This window comes from Antechinus flavipes, chromosome 1, assembly GCF_016432865.1.
Source record: "Antechinus flavipes isolate AdamAnt ecotype Samford, QLD, Australia chromosome 1, AdamAnt_v2, whole genome shotgun sequence".
In the NCBI taxonomy this organism is placed as follows: domain Eukaryota; kingdom Metazoa; phylum Chordata; class Mammalia; order Dasyuromorphia; family Dasyuridae; genus Antechinus; species Antechinus flavipes.
In genome coordinates, this window is record NC_067398.1 from 1,388,515 (window position 1) to 1,410,128 (window position 21,614).

The following is a 21,614-nucleotide window of genomic DNA, read 5'->3' on the forward strand; positions in this document are numbered from 1 at the left end:
ATCCGGCCAGCAGCCCCTCTGGCTCTCACTCTCCACCCACCCGATCCTCTCTGCAATCTCCTGTGCAACACATCAAACTTGCACAGAGTGGGCAGGGCCATTCTTTCTCCAAGCATATATTAATATTGTGCAATTGCTAATTAGCCTCAAGTGCTGGGGACCTCAGTGCAAGGAGCTTCAGCCGTTCCAGCCCATTACAGCTGTCTGCTTCTTGAGAAAGGCTCTCCCCGTCACCCTCGAAGGGGAGTTGGCTCATGCTCCAAGCCAGATGGCTCTCTTTGGCTAAGAGCGTCCCAGCCTCCAAGGTCTTTCTCACCTACCAGACAGTGGGTTGGAACTTGCTTCCTGTACTTCTCGGGCTTTTCAGCAGGATTGACGGCCTAAAAATAACAGTCCTGGGTCAATACCTGCCTGCCCCTGACTGACGTTTGGGAACGACACCTTCCTTGGCACTGGCGCCTGAAGGTTGTGAAAAGCCTGATGGGCCCCATGTGGAGAGGAGAAAAGCAGGATGGCACAAAGGAGGGGAAGCCCCTTGCCAAGAGCTGGTGCTGGGAGATGCTCCTGCCACCCGGAGCATCTTCCAAAAAGTCCTCTCAGGTGGCAAGGACTTGTTAGATGCCCTGCAGATTGCGTTTCCTCCTGAGGCTGGGGGCAGCTTGGAGCCTGAAGGCACTCTCCGTGCATGGCTGGCTAAGGGGGCAAGGGCCCTTCCTTGCCTCAGTTGTGGGCCTGGAATCCTGGGCTGCTCTCAATGGCTGCCGGTGCTTGTGAGCAGCCGGCTCGTGGAACCCCAACTGGGCGGGGTGCCCCGGCCCAGTGTCTTAGGGGCTGAGTGTCCGGGGGGAGGCGCCGCCTTTGGCCCAAGCCCAGGCCACTCCCTCCAGTGGAGCTCCGAGGGAGCGCCACCTTGGGAAGCAAGTTTCAGCTTGGTCTGCACTAAGCACCAGCTGGGCCCGGCCCAGGCCTAGGCCTTGGGAGGCCAGCCTCCTCCTGGACAGCTCTCAGGCCAGCTCCCGGCTTGGGGGCCCAGGAGACCTCACACCTCTGCCGGGCGCTCATGAGGGGCAAGGTCTAGAGTTACAGAACCTGGCACAGGGCCGCTAATGCCCAGACAGGGGCCGGCTGCCACCGGGTGACCCCCGGTGCCAGGGAGACACTGAGCACGCCCGGGGCTCACCAGGGTTCAGGAACATCTGCGCTGGCGCATGCGGGCCGGGGCCCTCACAGGGTGAGAGCGGCTCTGCGGAAGGGGCTCCTTTAAAGCATGTTCTGCCATCTGCCTTTGGCACAGCAACAGGGGTGGGGCCTCTGCTATCACCCCCAGGGCTTTGCTATCTCCCTGTGCAGATGGGGAGACCGGTCCTGCCCTGTGTCCCGGGGCCTGCCGGGAGCTCTGAGCGCCCCAGCACAGAATCCCAGCCGCCCGCAGCGGGCAGGGCTCTCTCCCTTCCCTCGCCTTAACTTCCGTAAGCTTCTGCTTTCTGGGTTCCCATGATGCCCAGATTTCGTCTCGGGCTAGATCCCTCAATCCATCCCCCAAAGGCTCACTACTAACAACCTCTCTAACCTGGGCAGCCCCGCCCCGCCCGGCTCAGCCCGGCCCGGTTCGGTTAACTGGTTCCGCCCACTTTTTGTCCAGAGAAGATTTTCCTTACGCCCAGTCACCCCCTCCCCACCAAGAAACCCAAGTAAAAGGGTCCCCCCAGGGAAGGAGAGGGAACTTGCTGAGGATCGTGCTTCTGGGGCAGGGGCCCAACCGCTGCCTCCCAGAACTGGAGGATCACAGAACCTGGCCGGGGAAGGGCCCAGAGCCTGGCGCCTCCGCCGGGGCCCAGCTTCCCAGCCCTTCCGGGACCCTCCGGTATTCCCTCCCCAGCGTCTCCCGGGGCTGCGCCGTCAACTCCAGCCCCACGCGGGGCCCCCGGCTTGGGGCTTCTCTGGCTCCCAAGACCTTCCTCACCCCTCCTGACAGGGCTGGGGGAAGTGGGGGCGGCGGAGGGGAGGGCAGCCAGCAGCCCCGGCCCCACCTGGCTCCCTCCCCCAATTCGGTTTCTGTTTCGGAGGAGAGTGAAAGTGAAAGAGGAACGGCTCCGGGGCGGGGGAGGGAGGGAGTGGGGCCCGGCGGGCCATGGGCAGTGCGGCGGACCGACTGACGGGCGGCCCACCCTCGGAGCGGCCTCCGCGCGGACCCCCAGCCCCCCGGACTGTCAGACGGCCGCCTGTCTGCGGGGCCATGGGCGTCCCGGGCCTGGGCGCCCTGCTGCTCTGCTGGGCCGCGGCCACCTGCGCCGGTGAGCCACTGCGGGGGGCGGTGGGGAGGGGCCGGGAGGACGGGGCCAGGGCGGTTGATGCGTGGAGTGTGTGAGTGTGAGTGTGAGTGTGAGTGAATGTGAGTGAGTGTGTGTGTGAGTGTGAATGTGTGTGAGTGTGAGTGAGTGTGAATGTGAGTGAGTGTGTGTGAGTGTGAGTGAGTGTGATGTGTGTGAGTGTGAATGTGAGTGTGTGTGTGGGTGTGAGTGTGATGTGTGTGAGTGTGTGTGAGTGTGAGTGAGTGTGTGTGTGAGTGTGAATGTGTGTGAGTGTGAGTGAGTGTGATGTGTGTGTGTGTGAGTGTGAGTGAATGTGAGTGAGTGTGTGAGTGTGTGTGACGCGGAGTAGGGCGCGCTGCGTCTCCAGGGGCGCAGGGGCAGGTGATTCCCTGGAAGCAGCGGGGCCGCTGGGGAGGGTGGGGATGAGGCCGTGGCCGCCTTCAGGTGATTGGGGCTCAGGGGCGACGGGGCTGGGCTGGAGAGAAGAAGTAGCGCGGGGGGGGGGGGGGGGGCAGGGCCGTATGCGCGGGAAGCGGGAGGAGTCGGCTTTGGGAAGCTCCCACCCTCCTCCTCCCCCCTGAAGTCTAGACTCTCCCCCTGTCCCTTTGCCCTCCCTCCGCTCCCGCCTCCTCTTTTCTTTCCCCCTGAGGCTCACGGACGGAGGGCAGGCGGCCCGAGTGTGTGCTGGGGGACAGACAGACGCCAGCCGGGGCCTGCCTCGAGGGGCTCCCCTTCCAGCTTGGCGCCGTGGCGCTGATGGGTGGGGGGCGGCCGCACCAGGTGGGGCGGGGAGGGGGCTGCGGAGGGGGGGCACGTAAGGCCTCCAGGAGGAGGTTCAGGCTGAGTCCCGGGGAGCAGGAGGGGAGCCCCGCAGGTGCGAGGGAGTGGGACGGGGCTTCAGATGCCCAACCCACTTTGCTATTGGGTCCCCGAGGTACCGGGAGCCCCTGGGGTGGCGGCCGGCGCCGGGGGCCCAGGTTGGAGGGGGCTCGCCCTTCTTTCCCTCAGCAGAGCTGGGCGCGCCCGGGGGCCCCCACAGGGGAGTGGACTTAATCCTGGACTGCAGCCTGGCCGGAGAGGACGCGCATCCCTGGGGCATCTCTGCCGGCAAGCCGGACGCGGCTCGGGCCACGCTGGTGCTGAGGCAAGTGCCCGTTCCGGATGACGGCGCGCTGGACGGCTTCACCGACTTCCCGGGGGTCACCGCGGCCCAAGGAGACGCGCCCATTGTCTTTGAGGCCTCGGGTGAGAGCTTTGGGACCCTCGCCCCTCCCGAATGCCCACAGTCCGCCCTGAGCCCATCTGCAGCTCAGTCAAATCCCGCCGGGAACTGGGGCGTCCCCCCTTCCCAGAAGCCCCCCGCGACCGGGCGCTCTTGCTCCTCACAGTGGACCGGGTGCGGCTGCCCCACGCCGAGGTCTTGCTCCACGCCGCCTGCCAGGAGAAGGTGGTGACCTGTGAGCTGTCTCGGCTCCCCCAGGCGCGCCAGGAGCCCCCTGCCCAGGAGTCCGCCTGCTTCATGGGCGCCGTCCAGGTGTCCGGGGGAGGGTTTAGTGTCTCCATGGTGATGAAGACCCTCGGAGGGCCTGAGGGGGGGGCTCCCTTGCATCCCCAGCTGAACCTGCCCCTGAGCCCCCGGGGGACAGTGCTGGCTTCAGGTGAGGAGGCTTCAGGGCCCGGGTTTCACACCTTCTTAGGCCAGGGGAGCCTGGGTCTGGGGACCTCAGCCCAGCCCTGGGGGGGCTGACGGGGAGGGGGGGCATCTGTGGCAGCCAGGCCTCTGGCTTACCCCGCTGGGGCTCTGAGAACCTTGGGCACAGGTGGGCTCTGTGGGGCCCCGGCCGGCACTGGGGGCCTTTGGCCAGCGGAATCTCTGACGTGCTGTGCTCAGTGCCCGGGTCCCCTACCCGGGGGAGGACTTTGGGTCCTCCTTGTCGTGTCCAAACAGGGAATTCCCTAGACCAAGCTGGCCCAGAGCGGCAGGAGACCCCTCCCTTACCCCCTAGGCACCCTCCCCCACCCCATCCCACAGTGTCCCTCCCCCACCCCATAGCTGGGTGCCCAGTGGGTGCCCCTCCCCCCAGCCTGTGGATGCCCCTCCCCCCAGCCCATGGGTGCCCCTCCCCCCAGCCCCGTGGGTGCCCCTCCCCCCAGCCCTCCAGAGCCCGTGGCCCACAGACGCTCAGCCCCCTTTCCCCCGGCACAGTGGAATTCCAGGTGATGACCCAGAAACCCTCCATCCCGGCCTCCCTCGGGGCCTCCGCCTCCCTGCCCTGCGGCTTCTCAGGGGCCCCCGGCTCTGGCCCATTCCACATCGAGTGGAGGAGGCAGCACCGGGGCCAGGGCCAGAGGGTGTACGTCTGGGCGGGGGGCCAGGGACAGGCCCTGCGGGAGGGGGCCAGGCTGGAGCCCCAGGAGCTGCTGGAGGTCGGGGACGCCTCGCTCACCCTGCCGGGCCTGACCCTGAGGGACGAGGGAGCCTACATTTGCCAGATCTCCTCTGCCCAGTACCAAGCTCAGCAGATCATTCAACTCAGCATCCTGGGTGAGAGCCCCGGGCGGGGCTGGGCTGGAGGCCCCCGGCTTCCGAGGCTCCCAAGGCTCCCAAGACCTACAGCAGCTTGGGAAATGCCCTTCCCCTAAATGCCCTTGGGAAGTGTAGGCTCCCGTGGGGTCCTCCCCGCCCGTCCTCCCCTCTCGTCCTCCCACCTGTCCTCCCTGCCCGTCCTCCCCTCTCGTCCTCCCCGCCTGTCCTCCCTGCCCGTCCTCCCCTCTCGTCCTCCCACCTGTCCTCCCCTCTCGTCCTCCCTGCCCGTCCTCCCCTCTCGTCCTCCCCGCCTGTCCTCCCTGCCCGTCCTCCCCGCCCGTCCTCCCTGCCTGTCCTCCCCTCTCGTCCTCCCTGCCTGTCCTCCCCTCTCGTCCTCCCACCCGTCCTCCCCTCTCGTCCTCCCCGCCCGTCCTCCCTGCCTGTCCTCCCCTCTCGCCCTCCCTGCCCGTCGTCCCTGCCTGTTCTCCCTGCCCGTCCTCCCCTCTCGTCCTCCCCGCCTGTCCTCCCTGCCCGTCCTCCCCTCTCGTCCTCCCCGCCCGTCCTCCCTGCCTGTCCTCCCCTCTCGTCCTCCCTGCCCGTCCTCCCCTCTCGTCCTCCCACCCGTCCTCCCTGCCCGTCCTCCCTTCCCGTCCTCCCTGCCCGTCCTCCCTGCCTGTCCTCCCTGCCCGTCCTCCCTTCCCGTCGTCCCTGCCTGTTCTCCCTGCCCGTCCTCCCCTCTCGTCCTCCCACCCGTCCTCCCTGCCCGTCCTCCCTTCCTGTCCTCCCTGCCCGTCCTCCCTGCCTGTCCTCCCCTCTTGTCCTCCCTGCCTGTCCTCCCTGCCCGTCCTCCCTGCCTGTCCTCCCCTCTTGTCCTCCCTGCCTGTCCTCCCCGCCTGTCCTCCCTGCCTGTCCTCCCTTCCCGTCCTCCCCGAGGTAGCCCCTCAGACCCCTCCGGCCCGGGCAGGGTGGATCTGGCCTCCTCAGACCTTTCTCCCCTTGCCTTCCTCCTCCAGAGACCCCTAAGGTGCGCCTGGATTTGGTGGCCGAGGCCCTGCCCCCCACCCTCTTGTGTGCCATTGCCGGCTACTACCCGTTGGACGTGGCCGTGAGCTGGACCCGGGAGGAGCCGGGCGGAGCCCCGACCCCCGCCTCGGGCGCCTCCTTCTCCAGCCACCGGCAGAGCCGGGCGGGCACCTACAGCCTCTCCTCCTCTCTGAGGGCGGAGCCCGGCCCCCGGGGGGCCACCTACGCCTGCCAGGTGGCCCATGTCTCCCTGCCCGAGCCCATCACCTTGGAGATCTGGGTGGGCCCTCCAGGTAGGGATTGCTCCAGGCTGGCCCCTCTCCCCCTCCTGGGGGCGGCTCTTGTGCCCGGCTCTCCCCAGGGCCCTCCTGGGGGCACGTCCTGCTCCGGCCCTTCTCAGCTCGGGCGTGTTGGCGTCCTTCCTCCCCTGGGCCCCTCCTGGCTCACCCCCCATCGTTCTCCCCTCAAGCCCGGGAACACATTGCATAGACTAGTTTTTGGGGACAGGACACCCCGATGGGGCGAGGGGGGCTCTCCACAACCCCCTTCTTTTGCCCACAGAGCAAGGAGCACCTCTGGGGTCCTTCCTCGCCACCGGCCTGTTCTTCCTCGCCCTCTTGTTCCTGGGCCTTCGGAGGCGCCGAGGGTAGAGCCAGAGCCTCCCTCCCCACTTGTTGGTGAGTCCCCCCGGGATCCCGCCCTCCCCCGTCGGGGCTCCTCTCACTGGGCTTTCCCTCAGTCTCCCATCTGCCCCAGGAGCCGCGGAAGCTGGCCGCCCCAGCCCGGGCCTGAAGAGCTTTCCTCCATGTTAGAGCCAGCCTGGCTCGGAGAGCTCCGGAGATAGGGTCCGCTCCCCTCTCCCACAGGTGCTCCACGCTGGCACAGTGCGCAGGGTCAGGAAGCGCCCCCTCACCCCAAGCCTAGGCTCGCCTTCCCTTCAGCCGTTCCTCGTCCAGCCTGCAGAATGGTCCGACCGCCCCCCACGCCCGGACCTCCTCCAGGGGCAGCTCTCCATCCCCCTCTCCCTGACTCAGCCGCCCAGCGTCGGGCGGGCAGGGCCCAGCCATGGCCCCTTCTGGGTCTGGGACCTCCAAGCGCGTCTGGGTCCGGTGGCCTTCACACGTCTCACGTTGGGTCTTTCGTCCTAACTGCAAACGGACCCTTTCCTGGGCAGACGCCTCATCGTCCCTCTGGATCTGGGATTCTCTGAGCTCCCTTTGACATCATCCTGGGGCTCCCTCCCTGGCTCCCCCTTAGCTCCTCAATGGGGGCCCGCCACCTTCCTCCCCTCCCTGACCCAGCGCAGCCGAAGGCGACATCGCCGGCCCGTGGCCACCATTCCATGCAGTTGACTCATATTGAGTTTTGAACCCCCTAAAATCCTCAGGTAATTTTTCAGAGGAGTCACCTTTCTCCTCGTGCCCTTGGGCCGTTTATTGCTTGGACTCGGCTGGAAGACTTTACATTGCTCCTGTCGGGTTTTACTGATGAATTTGGATTTGGAGCCCAGCTAGGCCCTGGTTCTCCAGGAAGGGTCCTGAGGAGAGTCCTCCCTGGCCAGAGAGTCTGAAATTCATCCTGAGACCCTCGCCCAAGGTCCAAGAGAGGAGCCGGTGGTGAGGAGAGGCTGGGGCAGCCCCTGGACAGGGAGAGGTGGGAGCAGGGCCTGGAAAGGAGCCCTTTGCCCCCCAAACTCCAATGCGTCTCAATAAAAATCACCATTCTGCCCTCGTTCTCTCCGTGTCCCTGTCACTCGTTCTCTCATCCAAGTCTCCCGAGGAAAGGATTGGGAGCAAGCCCTGGCCCTGCCTCCCTTCTGATCATCTCAGCTGAGCTGCAGACTCCAAGCTTGGACCCAGCGGTTTAAGGAAACAGCCTCGGGCACTGCCTCTGGCGCCCAGCGTGCCTCAGTTTGCTTGAATTTGGGGAACCACATCACAATGCAAATCCACGTTGAGCTTGCAGTCCACTGAAATCCCCGGATCTTTTTCCAGTTAGTCTATCAGTGTCTCCCCATCTTATAGTGAAGCTGGGCACAAGGGCAAGATTGCCCTTGATTTGTGCTGTGTCCCAGTGTTCGGGGCGGGGGGTCAGGATCTGTTTTGCCCTCTGCCTGTATAGTTTGTTGTCTGAAAGTGTGGTCAGCCCCGCAGCTAGACCTTTGTCCGAATCACTGCTGACAGGACGGGGTCCCGTGCAGATGCTCCTGTTGGGCGCTGACTGCGGGCACGACTCCCCAGGCCTGCACGTGGGGCCCGGGAGGTGATGGGCAATCTCAGAGAGAAACGCCATAGGGCGGCTGATTGACCCCCCTCCCAGGAGCAGCCGCAGTGTTCCCGAGCAGAGGTGGGGTGGGCCAGGCCGGGCAGACCGGGAGACGGCGGAAGCAGGGCCTGCAGCTGGCAAAGCCCCCCGGCCGGCAGGACACAGAGCCCGGGTGGGAGCTCCAGGGCGAGTGTCGTGGCTCCCTCCGGCTCCGTCTCGGAGAGAGTGCCCAGGGGCGCTTCTCCCTCGGTGGAACGACTCCCGACAGCTTTTGAATCAGATCCAGGTTCTCCAACTCCACCGCGTCTCTCGGGACTTTGATCTCATCTTTCCTGCAAACCAGTGCTCCAGCCGCTCTTCTGCAGCCCTACCCCACGGCCCTCCCAGGCCCCTCGGCGGCTCAGCGCCCCCTTTGGCCCTTCAGGCCACTGGCCCGCGACACTTTGCCGCTTCCATACCGTGGCTCCTGTTCTAGAGCTGCCCGGGTGACGTAGAACAAGCCCCGACATGGGAAGGTGCCCGTGGGAAGGGCGGCTTGGGGACGCTGATTTCCGTAGCTCCAGACCCATCGGGACCCGGTGAAATGGACTCGAGTCACCCTGCCCCCCGTCGGTGCCTCCTGTCAGTGGCGCGCTGGGTCTCGTGCCATCCCCAGATGTTTCTACTTTCTGTTGGGCTTTCAATCTGTGATTGTTTTTGAGATTAGCTATTACTCCGGGGAAATGTTGAAAAGTGACAGCTCTTAGAGGGAAAGGTTCAGCTGTTATACTCCCGTCCAAACGCTTAAGGCTATTTCAGGCTTGGATGTGTGGGTAGGTCAGGGTTTCATGGGTCCTTAAAGCCTCTAGTCACATGGAAGAACTGCTTCCTAGGGCAAAGGGACACGAGGCTGAAGATGGAAAAGAACCACCGACAAAAAAAGTTAATTAAAGGTAATAAAACCACGCCCGCAGCTAGAACGGGCGACTGGAGGGCGACACAGTTGGTCCAAACTGCTGGGAGATGGAAGAACATTCAGCGGATTAAGCAATGCTGTGAAGAGGAAATATGTCAAGGGCAAGACAATATAAAGATCGGAGTTCTGACCACTGGGAGAAGAGACTTTTTCCTGACAAAATGTGTCCAAACTGTCATCTGGACCTTTAACCCAGAGGTCGAGGTGTCAAAACCGGCTTCTGTATGTGTTTTAGGCAGCTAGGGGGTACAATGGACAGAGCGGACTGTGACCCTGGACAATGAAAAGGCAATGGGACTTGTTCGCATTGTCTTTTCAGCTTCAATTCCCCCTGAAATAGGAGACTAATAGAAGCTACGCAGTGACATTGTGGTGAGGGTCGGTCAAATCAATCAGATGTAAAATGGCTTTCCTTGCACCCCTTGAAGGGTTTTACTCAGCCTACAGAATCTGGGCATTTTCTGAAGAGGGAAAACATATTTAGGGGATATTTGTTATTTACGGTGGCTTGGAAGTCTTGCTTCCATTGAGAAAATGGCGATTTCTGATAAATTCTATCACGCTGCGAGAAGCGGGCTTTGGAGACGGAATTCTCAGACACCATCTTCATTTCTGAAACGACCCTTCTTCTGAATCTCTTGCCTTGGATTGGCCATAGTGATGAAAATATCACCTTGAATTTCTTTCATTTTCTGTTCCCCTGGGAAAATTTCCCAATGCTTCCCAGAGTCCCTCTGGAAGCATCATTTGTGAGCTTCCTATCCTCCAACTTTGGAGAAGGAGTGAGTAGTTTTGAACACTGGCTCTGCTCTTCTTTGTGTGCTGGTGGGTGAACGCCTTCCCCTCTCTGGATTTGTTTCCTCATTCTGCCTAATGGGGATTTGGCGAGCTGATGTCTAAGTTGCTTTCTAGTTCCCCAAACTGCCTGTACTCTGCCAACCTTATGAAGTAGGTAGAGCAGCTATAATCATCCTCATTTTGTTGATGAGATAAGTGTAGTGTAATTGCCCAAACTGAATGATTCTCCTGACTAAGATGTACGCAGATTCACATTAAACGCTTCTGGAGCCACTTGCTGCTGAGCTCATTAGGTGGGAGGAAATAGGTACGGTGTTACCTTTGGAGTCAGTCCTTAATGTGGCTCTGCTTCGGAGAACTCATAAAACCCCAGAGCATCTCGCGTTGACTCATGAGCAATCTGGGAGTGACTAAAAGCCTCTCAACAGGAAGGCTGTCTCATCCGCCTCCCGAGAAAAAGGTCCATGACCTATTCCTGCTACCTCCATGGCTGGGCCACTGGGCCCCCAGTACCCATGAAATGTGGAGGGAAACTTGTCTTAAAAACCACTCAGTGGCAATTGTTAATGCTTCTTGCTGTCAAAGCAGCTCCCCCCAAAGGAGGAGGGGCAAATGGGACACAGGGGCAGCTGATGGGAGTATGGGATTGGGAAGAGGGATTTTTAGTCCTGTGGACTGTTTGTGAATGAAGTTGCCCCCAAAGTAGGATTTTTAAAAGAGAGCACTAGAAGGTCTGTTCTTTTGCATTGCACTCATCCTTACTTTGCTGTATCAGCTAAGTTGGGGATTTATTGAGCCTGGGAGACTGGCTCCACATGAGCTTCTTTGGGGTGGGATAAAGAAGTGTGGTCGGCAGAGTGGATGGAGGTCAGACTTGGAGAAAATCACATCTGGCTTGTTCAAAGCCTCGACCTCTATCTGGCCTCCTACAGTTTGTTCAATTCCATGCCCACTTATTAAAAACCTACTCCAATAAGACTAAATCTGAGTCAGAAAACACAAAGGAAGCAATCTCCACTTCACAAATGCTTGGTGAGTGCATGAAGAGGACCCAGGAACCAGCCAGGAGTTGGCGAGCTCAGGAAGGCAGAAGGTACAGAGGGAGGGGAAGAGATCCCAGGTCCAAGCCTTGGGGAGTGCTTATGGTCCTAATCCATGATAATATGGATAAAGATCCAGCAAGGGAGACTGAGGAAGGTAGATAGGAGGGAAGAGAACCAAGAGGGAGAAATGGCTCAGAAGAGGAGGGTCATTGCAGCTGACACCTTCATGAGCATCTTCAAGGGGGACCAAGATTGAGAGGAAAGACGGTCTGAAATGGTTCATCTCATCTTATCACTGTATTTCTTTCCCTTTGGTGGGAGGAAACTTTCATTAGATGTGGCCCAGAGAACACCCTTTAAGATACCATGCCGGAAAACCCTAGAGTCCTATTATTTCACCTAAAAAAGTCTTTTCTTTTGGGATTATTCCCCTAAGACCCGACTCATCAAGATTGCTTGGTTTATGAGGAGTTTGTTTTTCTTCCCAGAAAGGAAGCTTGCTCAGTCATCCACTCAAAGTAAGTCAGCCCTAAATTTCATTAGAGGGAAGCTGAGCTGGCTGAAAAGGAGTTGGGTCCGCGGGCGGTTGGCTGTGCCAGCCACCCCCGCGGAAGGCACAGGGACCTTGCCTAGCAATTCAGAGCGCACCCGGTGGGGCTGTTTTATTGTCTTCATTAAGCCCATCAATGGTCACCAGCAGTGAGGCCCCATTAAAACAACATAGAAGCAGAAAGGTAGATCAACAGAAAAGAGCAGACACAACCCACAGCAGCAAATAAACATTATAATCTTGCTTCTGACAAGGGTAAAGACGAGATTTTGGACTAAGAATTCATTATTTGGCAAAAACCATTAGGAAAACTGGAAAGTGGTACGGCAGAAACAGGACATTGACCAATATCTTACACCATTTACCAAGATAAGGTCAATTTGGATACGTGGCCTAGATAGAAAGAGAGATTTTACAAGAAAATTAAAAGAACGTGTTATGCATCAGACTTATGGGCAGGTGGATAAATGAGAAATAGAGAGCACATTGGTATGCAATGGATAATTTAGATGACATTACGTTAAAAAGGTTTGTACAAATAAAACAAATGTAGCCAAGATTGGAAGGAAAGCAGAAAATTGGAAAAGGATTTATAGGCAGTTTATCAGATAAAAGTCTAATAACTAAAATATATATAAAGAACTTTGTCAAGTCTATAAAAATATGAGTCATTCCATAATTGATAAATGGTCAAAGGGTGTGAACTGGCAGTTTTCCGATGAAGAAATCAAAACAATTTCTAGTCATATAAAATCCCTCTAAATCAATATTGATTAGAGAAATGCAGATTAAATTATCATTTTATACCTACCTGATTGACTAAAATGATGGAAGGGGAAAGGGGCTAATGTTGGGGAAAATTGAAAAAACTGGACACTAATTGTTAGTGGAAATGTGAATTGGTTCAACCATTTTGGAGAACAATCTGTAATTATGCACAGAGTTATCAAATTGCCTATACCCTTTAACCTAGCAATACCACAGGCCTATTTCCAAAGATGATTAGGGAAAAAGGAAAAGAGCCCATATGTTCTAAAATGTTCAAAGCAACTCTCGTTATGGTGGCAGAGAACTAGAAATTTTAGGAATGACTGACCAAGCTGTGGTATATGATTATAATGGAATACAACTGTGCTGGAAGAAATGATGAGCTTAGAAAAATGTGGAAAGACTTGCACAACCTAATGAAGAGTAAAATGAACAGAACCAGGAGAACATTGTATATAGTAACAGCAATGTCATTTTAAGAGCAAATAAATTATTTTGCTATTATAGATACCCAAATTATATAAAATACCTGATTATATCAAAATACACTATAAAGGATATACGAAGAAAGCTGCATCCAAAGAAGGAACTGACAGATGTATAGAATAACTTTATACATACACCTATACATATATGTGTGTATGTATACAGATACCTATCTTTTTGTATCCAATGATAGCCATCTCTAGAAGGGGGGCAGGGAAGAAAAAAGAAGTTTCCACGATAATTTTGTTGTGTAAAAGGAATAACAAGATGTACATAGTAGATTGCTCATGCACGACCATCTTTTTATTGTACTATTTTGTGGTGATCTTTTTCTTCTTTTAAATATAATATATAAGATGATGATTCTCTCTGGGGGGCAGAGCAGGTTTCTCGGGGAGGTTTTCTTGAAGGCAGTCTTAGTTGCAGTTGAAAGTAATAATCACCCAAACGCAGCCAGGTGATAAAATGCAAATGTTTATTTCTCCTTCCAAGTCTTGTCTCTTTCCTTGGGCCTGGATAGCTAGATTCTTAGAGGCCTATTTCTCTGCTCAGTTCTGAGAGCTCCTGCAGATTGTCCTTTGCTTCTGCCTCTGCTTTCTTCAGCCTCCAATCCAGCTCCACTCTTCATGTAATTCCACTGAAATCTATCGGAGAGCCTCTGTCTGTTTCTTTTATACGAGAGAGAGGAATTGTGGGATATGAGAGAGAGGGATTATGGGTTTCTTCCCAGAGTGCTCTCTGGCCCTAAGAGCTTCAAGGGAGGTGTGAATTCACAAAGTTACACAGTTAACTTTGTGAACTCCCATACTTGTGGACTCCAATGAGTAAAGGTGTGAACACAAGCATTGTATCAATTAGTTCTACTTAGTCCCTTGTATATATACATATCCATACAGTTATTTTGCTTCACAAGAAAAATCGGACTTAGAAATAAGATAAAATTAACCTGAGAAGGAAATGAAAAATGCAAGCAGACAAAAACAGAGGAAGTGGAAATGCCATGTTGTGGTTCACACTTATTTCCCAGGGTTCTTTCTCTGGGTGAAGCTGGTTCTCTTCATTATTGAACAAATGGAACTGATTTAATTCATCTCATTGTTGAAGAGGGCCATATCCATCAGAATTGATCATCATATAGTATTGTTGTTGAAGTATATAATGATCTCTGGTCCTGCTCATTTCACTCAGCATCAGTTCATGAAAGTCTCCCCAGGCCTCTATGAAATCTTCCTGCTGATCATTTTTTACAGAACAATAATATTCCATAATATTCATATACCACAACTTATTCAGCCATTCTCCAATTGATGGGCATCCATTCAATTTCCAGTTTCTAGCCATTTATTGTACTATTTTTCTGTGAATGAAAAATAAAATAAAAAACAATAACAACATAGTGTTAAGATTTGGGATGGATTTATTTAAGTAGGATCTTTCTCTGAGGCCCCATCTTCCAGGAGTCCTCCAGCACCCCTGGGCACTAGCTAAGTGGTCAGACAACATATGGAAAGATAGCGAGATAGAAAGATGGGTAGATGAGTAACTAAGCAGGTTGGCAAGTAGAAAGATAATGGAGAGAGCAATTGATAAATACAAATAGTTATATGGTTTCATAATTTGATGTGTGGATAGAGAGCAACAGATAGTTGGAGATTAGGTAAGCTAGATATGGATGGTTAGAGAGAAAGAGAGATAAACAAATATGTAGGGGAGTCTGGTGTCTTCCTAGACCTCCCAAAATGGCATCACTCACATGAAATATTCTCAAAACCTTCAATGTAAATTGTTTGTAGAGCCAATAAATGGATCAGTAAAGATAGAGGGAGAGGTTCACAGACATATAAATGGATGGATAGATACATACGTAAATGTATAAACAGAGGTATATCAAGAGAAAGATGGGAAACATAAATAAATGGACAGATGGATAAAGACAGTTGGTTTGATGTAGACATGGATGATTAGACAGATAGACACGTGTGAATTGATGGACAAACAGATGGACAAGTATGCAGGTAGGCAGGTATCCCTGCAAAGGCATCCTGGGTCAATCAATGGTCCAAAAGCTAGGTGTCTACCAGGTAAAAGAGAAAGCAATGGGAATTCTCAGGGAAATAAAGAATATGTTGTTTTCTGCTTCTGCTTTCCTTTGAACCAGTTTCCATGGGGATAGAGGCCTGAGAAAGAAACCTGGTTCCCTATTGTAGTCCCAGAGAAGACTGTCTAGAGACATTGATGCCATCTGTCTTTCTCCTCATTTATACTAAGGTATATGACTGCTAACCCCACTCTACCTCCACCCTGCATATTCTCAGTGATGTTTACTTTTTTCCATTCTTTAAAAAAATTGATGCTTTCTCATATTTCACTCACTTCCCCCCTTCTTTTACCCAGCAAGTCTTCCTTTGTAACACAGATTTAAAAATTAAAATACAGACCCCTAAAATTTGGGAAAACCGACCACACATTAGCTAAGTTAGACACATGGTTCCCCACTTTCTCAGGGAAGGGGAGATAGTAGGTTTCCTCCATTCTTCTCAAGTGTCAAGTTTGGTCATCATAATCATGCAATCTGTGGTTTGGTGGCTGTTGGGGCCATCACAGTGCACAGTGTTTTCCTTACTTCTCTCTGCATCAGTGCATAGAAGTTTTCCAATGTACCTCAACTTTTGCCAGTGTATTGAGTGGGAAATAAAATGTAACACCACAAAACTATCTGGATCTTTTAGCAGATGGACTAGCTGCACCTCTGCTATCCTGTACTTGTAAAACTGATTTTTGGACCTATACAGAAGATTTCCCACCTATTGAACCATTAGAAAATCCCACTGATTTCATATTAGATACAACCCAAACCTACAGCCTGTGAAACCTGGCTTTTTTGGTTAGTATGTTTGTTTCTTTCTCTTTTTATCAATTGCTAGTTCTTCTGTATGTCATCCAAATCACTGATAGAAATTTTAAATAGCAGGTCAAATGTAGGGCTCGAAGACACTTTACTATTAACCAACAATCAATCAACCACCCAACCATCTTTTCCAAACTGACATTAAGTTATTGGCAGGTATTCTTTGGGGTTAGCTATCCAGGTGGCTATTAGTCTAATCGAACTATCATTTAATTCACATCCCTGTACTTATTCTACATGAAGAGCATGAAATACTTGATTTTGCTAAAAATCTCGGTAAACTATATTTACACCTTTCTCCATTCTCTCTTGTAACTGTCTCTTTTCCATCCTCTCTTCCTCCTTCCCTCCTTGCGTCTCTCTGTTTCTCCCTCCCTTCCTCCCTTCTTCCTTCTCTTTCTCTCTCTGTGCCTCTGTTTGTCTCTGTCATCTTAAGTCTTTTCTTTTAGACCTTAGACATGTCTATTCCTCCTCTATTCTTCCTTGAGATCCTGCCTTCATGTCTGTCACTGACAATTCATCTTCTCTGATCCTTAGTTTTCCAGTCCATGGATAGAGGGGTTTAGTTCCAGACCTCTGAAGCCCCGTGCAGCTGGGAATCTATGAGTGTCGTCATCTCTAAGAAAGTGGGGTCGATGTCAGCAAGGGACAAATGGACATGGGAGACCTTGACCCCATCAGACAGAGCTCCTTCCAGCCCGAGGCACCCTGTGACCCAGGGAGATTTCAGAAGGATGAGGTGCACCCACCTTCTGCCTCTCAGCCAACTCCAAGGTCTTCCTGCCCAGAGACACCGGCCTACTGTTCCCAGGACCTGCTCACTGCCTCGTGCTCTGGGGAATTGAGGCTACTTCTCAGTTCCACCTTTCATTCAAATGCTCCATTTTGCCCTCATAGACATTTCCCTGAGACAGGATCTGTGAGTGCAACCCCAACCAGTCTCTCCCATTTCTGCCCTGACCACTCGTCAGCTCTACTAAAATGGCTTCTGGATCGTTACCTCCCTCCAGGCTTTTTTCTACCTTCCCACTGGTCCGCAGCCTTGTTAGCAATGGCCCTCGAGGCTTGGATGCCCAAGAAAAGGGCTTGCTCCCAACTACAAAGGCTCATGGCAGAGCTGGCCATCAGGCTGCTCATTGTGGAGTGAAATATGGCACGAGGCAGGGTTCTACACTCGGCATTAAATGGACTTTAGTTGATCTGTGGATCCGTGTGCACTTATTAAGCACCTGCTCTGTAAAGGCACTGAGTTAGTTATAGCCTGAGAATTAAGAGAGTACCCTTAGAAGCTTACCTTCTTATGGGGGGGGGGAGACAGAGAGAGACCGAGAAACACACACACACACACACACACAGACAGAGATAGAAAGACAGAGACACAGAGAGAGACAGAGAGACAGACACACACACACAGAGACAGACAGACAGACAGACAGATAGAGAGAGACATAGAGGAGAGAGAGAAATACACACACACAGTGAGAGAGAGAGAGAGAAAGACACACACACACAGAGACAGAGAAAGAGAGAGATAGAGAGACAGAAAGACAGAGACACAGAGAGAGACAGAGAGAGACAGAGAGAGAGGAGAGAGAAACACAGAGAAAGAGAGAGAGAGAGAGAGACAGAGACAGAGACAGAGACAAAGAGGAGAGAGAAAGACACACCCTTCCCATTTTAAATTTTCCCTTTTTATAAACATTGCTTAGGGTGTCAGCCTGTTTTGGGTCATGATGAATTTGATTGCTTTGAGGAGGTGTACAGACCTTGATTATACTCAGCTTTGGTTTCTTGACTCAATCCCAAAGCATTTTTGTCATGAAAGCCAAATTGGGGGTAGTCTTAACTACCTTATACTAGGAGGTTTAGGAGTCCCTGGATTGGATCTGTCCTCAGCCCTTGGGGTAATGGTCTCAGCACCCCTGGTGTTGTTGTTTTGGCCTCCCACTTTGTTCCAACATGGATTCAGCTCAGATCTTCTGAAGGCTCTATCAGATTCATCTCAGCATGTTCCATGTTAGCTCGCTAGTCTTGTGTTCCTTCTTGGGAATCAAGGTTAGTTCCACCCTTAAGACTCTATTTGTGCATTCATGTGTAAATGCACTTATTTTAGGAGATGGGTGTGAAGGTGGATGAAGAGGTCGAACCCAAGCACAGAGAAAGCTTGATTCAAGGATGGGAAAAATGATGCTAATACAAGAACAAAGGAACTTAAAATGGTCCACAAAGGTCTGGGTTTGATGCTTCTGTGGAGTTGGAAAGGTTCGGGGAGAGCCCAGCAGTTTGGCCATAAGGTGGGAATTCCTCAACTGTTGGGACTGATGCAACCAAAAGAGACACAAAAGAGACAATGACCACTGTCCCGTGGGACCATGTTCCTTCTTCATCAGCAATGAATTCTGTCATCCAGGGGAAAGAGGGCAGGGTAGGGGATGAATCCCTTTCTCCCTTTTTTGGATTTGTATAAATGTGTTGATATAATCCGGCAAGGAGGTGGCAGCCCTGTATGGAGAGGGGAAGACAGATGGATGGTGGGGGTACCTACACCTACATAATGAGAAAAAGGCCCCCAAGCCTTGCAAGAGTCTGTGGAGGAGATTTGTTGGAAGACAACAGGAATCATCCAGAATGAGAAGGTGGAGAGGGGTCCCAGTCTGCGCAGGTGAAGGCTGTGCCCACACCACCCCCTTGCAATCAGGGCCCATTGAAGCATTGCAGCAATACACTTTTAAGAGCAGGGTTACAGAAAGATCAGCACAATTTAGAAACTCATTAAATTAATACTGGGCTCACAAAATGAATCAGGTACAAGATGAGAATCCTAAAATCATTGATTTAGAGCTGGGAGATGACAGATGAGGAACCTGAGGTAGAAGTGCAGTGACTTCTTCAGAGTCACACAGCTAATAAGTCTCTGAGGTGGGATTTGAACACAGACCTTCCTGATTCCAAGTCTACTCTGACACACTGATCCTTACTCAACAGTAGTTTGAAAAAGATCTGTGAGTTTGACTGACTGACTGAAGAGATGTATTAAGCACTTACTATGTACCAAATCCTATGGTAAGTACTGGGGGGGCACAAATGCAAGAGTGAGACAGCTTCTACCCACCATCAGGGGGAGGTAGGATCTCTAAATAGAGTTGTGGTCTGGCAAGTCACCGAGGTGATGAGGCAGCCCCAAGATGTACACTTTCCAGAGGCACTGGTGGTGATGGAACAAGAGATAGAGAGCAGGGGCAGGGAGGGGAAGGCTTCTGGATGAGGGTAGAGAGGCTCGGGCTGCAAGCTCCCTGGGAGTCAGCAGATGGTCAACGTTTAGGTAAGTCTGGGCTAGAACAAAGATACAGCCCCCAGAGGCTGGAGGGGAAGATCCCAGCACTCCCTGCTTTGGTCAGACCACAGAGGATTTCAGTTCTAGGCACCTCGGTCCAAGAAGACATCCCTGTGCTGGAGAGGGTCCAAATAATGATGGGAACCTTGAGTCCGTGATCCCTGAAGATCTGTTGATTAAATCAGGCATGTTCTTGGAGAAGAGAATGTTTAAGAGGGACGGTTTCTTGACTTTGGCCCCTTGGAGCAATGGACAGAAAATCAGTAAGAGGGAAAGGAAAATTTATTACAAAGAAAACCCTCCAAGCTTCTGGCACTGTCCATGGTGGGAGGCGCTGTCCAAGGTGAGGGCTCTGTCCAAGGTGGGAGGTGCTGTCCAAGGTGGAAGGCAGGCTGGGAGATGGTGGGCTCCTCCTCCCGGGAGAGCTCCAGTAGGGGGCTGAGTGTCCATACCTAGATATTCTAGGCAGGGATTCACTTCTGGGCACCAGGGGCTGCTGAAGCCCCTTCCAAGTCTGGGAGAGACAGAAGGAAGAAGGATTCACTGCTACCCCTCCTCCAGCCATCAGTTTTTGAGCTGCTCCAGGTCCTTCTGCCTCCTTCACTTGCTGGCTCCCTTCTCCTTTCATTTGAGCTGTGATTGTTCCCCAAGGCTTAGAACTCAGCCATCTGTTTGCTTTCATACTCTGGGAACTGATCCTGACTCACGTTCTCTGCTCTCGCTTCTGTGTTCATGACACTCATTTCAGTGAGTTCCCTCCCCTTCCTTGTCTCCATTTCCCCAAGACACCTTCCTACGGGGACTGCCCCCCCACCCGCCCTGACCAATCCCAAGCTGCCCTCTGCATAATCTCCTCCAAAGGGGCCCCTCCCAGCTTCCTGAGCAGGAAGTCATTATTCTGCTCACCCACAAAGGAGTCTTGGGAGCCATGCGTCCCGCCCCTCCTCCCAATATCCAGCCAGTCACAAAGTATTGATTTACACACGTGAATGTCTGTGCTTCTCCCCATTCCCCCACCTCTCAGTTTAAGGCCCTGAGCCTCCTGGCATTGTTGGTCCTCGAGCCTCTCAGTTAGCTGGGCTTAGAGTTCTCTGTTCTCAGTTCCCAGGTACTCTGTATCTCTGTACTCGGGTAGAACGCCGGGGGCTTTTCCCCAGGGCTGCACCTTACAGGGTGCTGCTGTACTTGCACATCGACAGCTAGAAACAACTGAACTTTGCCCCTGTTGTCAAAGATGTCAGATGGGAATGTATGCCCAAGTAGCTTCCCCTGCTCCCCACCTCTAAGTGTCCCCAGGATTTCCCCCCCGCCCGTCCCTGAAGTTACCACCCAAAGCTGGATGTCTGGATGTTTCTTTCCTGGGAAGGGGCAAACATGGCTCGGCTGATCCCCGATTACCCTTCTCTGCCAATGCTGCTGTGCCTGCCGGGGTCAGGGGCAGTCCCCTCTTTTCTTCCATGCCCAGGGGGGCATTTCCTAGAAGCTGTTCACAGGGAACAGAGACTGTCTACACCAGAGCCAGGCCCATGGAATTGGAGATAAACTAAAGCTGCCTTGGGACCAGCCTGGGGCTGCCCAAGCTTTTGGGTGATTCTAGGTCAGGGTCTTTCTGGGCTTGGTTTGGGAGACTGTTATGTTCCTTTATGGCCACTTCAGGGCCAGGACAGCCCTCCTGATTCTGGAGTGTCAGTGGCTCCTCCCCTTCCTCACTGTTGGCACCCGCTCAGCTGAGCAGGCAGCCTCTTCATTGTGGTGGGCACATAATCCTATACCTGGGTCCCTTATCCTGGCATTCAGGGCCCTCCCAGAGCTAGCCTTGCATCCCCCACTAAGCCCTGAGGCTTAGTCCCACTACCCTCCAGCCAAGGCCCTTCTTTATCCCCCGGACTTCTGGCTTCCCACAGGGTGGCCATCCCAAGCCCAGGCTGAGTGTCTGCTGTGGCTCTGTCCCCATGAGCCAGCACATCAGGCAGGTGAGTCAAGCCCTTCTTTTCTTCTTGGAGCTGGGGGTGATGCAGAGCCAGGCTCTTTGCAGCGCTTTGGAGTCAGTGCTCCCAGGGAATCCGAGTGGAAATACTCTGCAACGTTTGGCTGGCACTTAGGAGAGGCTGTGCCTCCGGACCCCGGTTCCCCAGGGGCCGCCCTCCCCAGGGCCGGTTCTCAGCCTGCTGCAGAGTGGGGAGCCACGGCCGGCTTTTCCTGCCTTTCCTGTGAATTTTGCTCTCCGGCAGCATTAGCTAAACCTGTCACAAGGTTTTTGCCTTCGACACACTTCCACACGCGCTCCATCTTCTCTGGCTGATGACATCCGCCACACTTCTGCGGAATTCTATCTCCCTGGCCCGGGTTTTCCACCTGGAGATCTTGCCCTGGGATGCAGCCTGGCCGTGATGCTCGGCCCCGGACGTGGCTGGTCCACGCAGATCGGTCACTGTTTTGTGGGGATGGTTTTTGCCTTCTTAGAAACCCCCTGCCCACCCCACCCCCTTCTTGCTGAGCCCCTGTCCCTAACCCTGGGCTGCCTCTAGGGAGGGGGATTTCCTTCCCAGGGAGACTTTGGAGACCCTGGGAGTTCTCTTTCTAAAGCCACAGGGGGCCGGGGGCTCATGGCCGCCAGGCGGCCCGGGCTGAACAGAGGCGCGGGC

The 21,614-nt window shown here is 54.0% G+C and overlaps 1 protein-coding gene across 3 annotated transcripts; it reads left to right on the top strand.

Annotated features, from left to right (window-relative positions):
- Window positions 1-1,299: 1,299 nt before the first annotated feature.
- TAPBPL (TAP binding protein like) lies at window positions 1,300-10,153 on the top strand. Of its 3 annotated transcripts, none has more exons than XM_051977338.1 (7): window positions 1,300-2,294; window positions 3,321-3,557; window positions 3,701-3,970; window positions 4,519-4,857; window positions 5,853-6,155; window positions 6,424-6,539; window positions 7,250-10,153. In XM_051977338.1, exons 1-6 carry the CDS (start codon window positions 2,132-2,134, stop codon window positions 6,510-6,512), a joined length of 1,401 nt encoding a protein of 466 aa, XP_051833298.1. In that variant the 5' UTR covers window positions 1,300-2,131; the 3' UTR covers window positions 6,513-6,539; window positions 7,250-10,153. The 3 variants fall into 3 exon arrangements, with proteins under 3 accessions (XP_051833298.1, XP_051833290.1, XP_051833307.1); XM_051977330.1 differs by having other exon boundaries at window positions 1,322-2,294; window positions 6,729-10,153; XM_051977347.1 differs by having other exon boundaries at window positions 1,322-2,294; window positions 3,324-3,557; window positions 6,729-10,153.
- The last annotated feature ends 11,461 nt before the right edge of the window (window positions 10,154-21,614 follow it).

Excerpts from the sequence above, each read along its gene's own strand:
- TAPBPL (XM_051977338.1), top strand. The coding sequence starts at position 2,132 with ATGGGCAGTGCGGCGGACCGACTGACGGGCGGCCCACCCTCGGAGCGG. Across the intron at positions 2,295-3,320 it reads GGCCGCGGCCACCTGCGCCG|CAGAGCTGGGCGCGCCCGGG; the intron begins GTGAGCCACTGC and ends TCTTTCCCTCAG. Across the intron at positions 3,971-4,518 it reads GGGGACAGTGCTGGCTTCAG|TGGAATTCCAGGTGATGACC; the intron begins GTGAGGAGGCTT and ends CCCCCGGCACAG.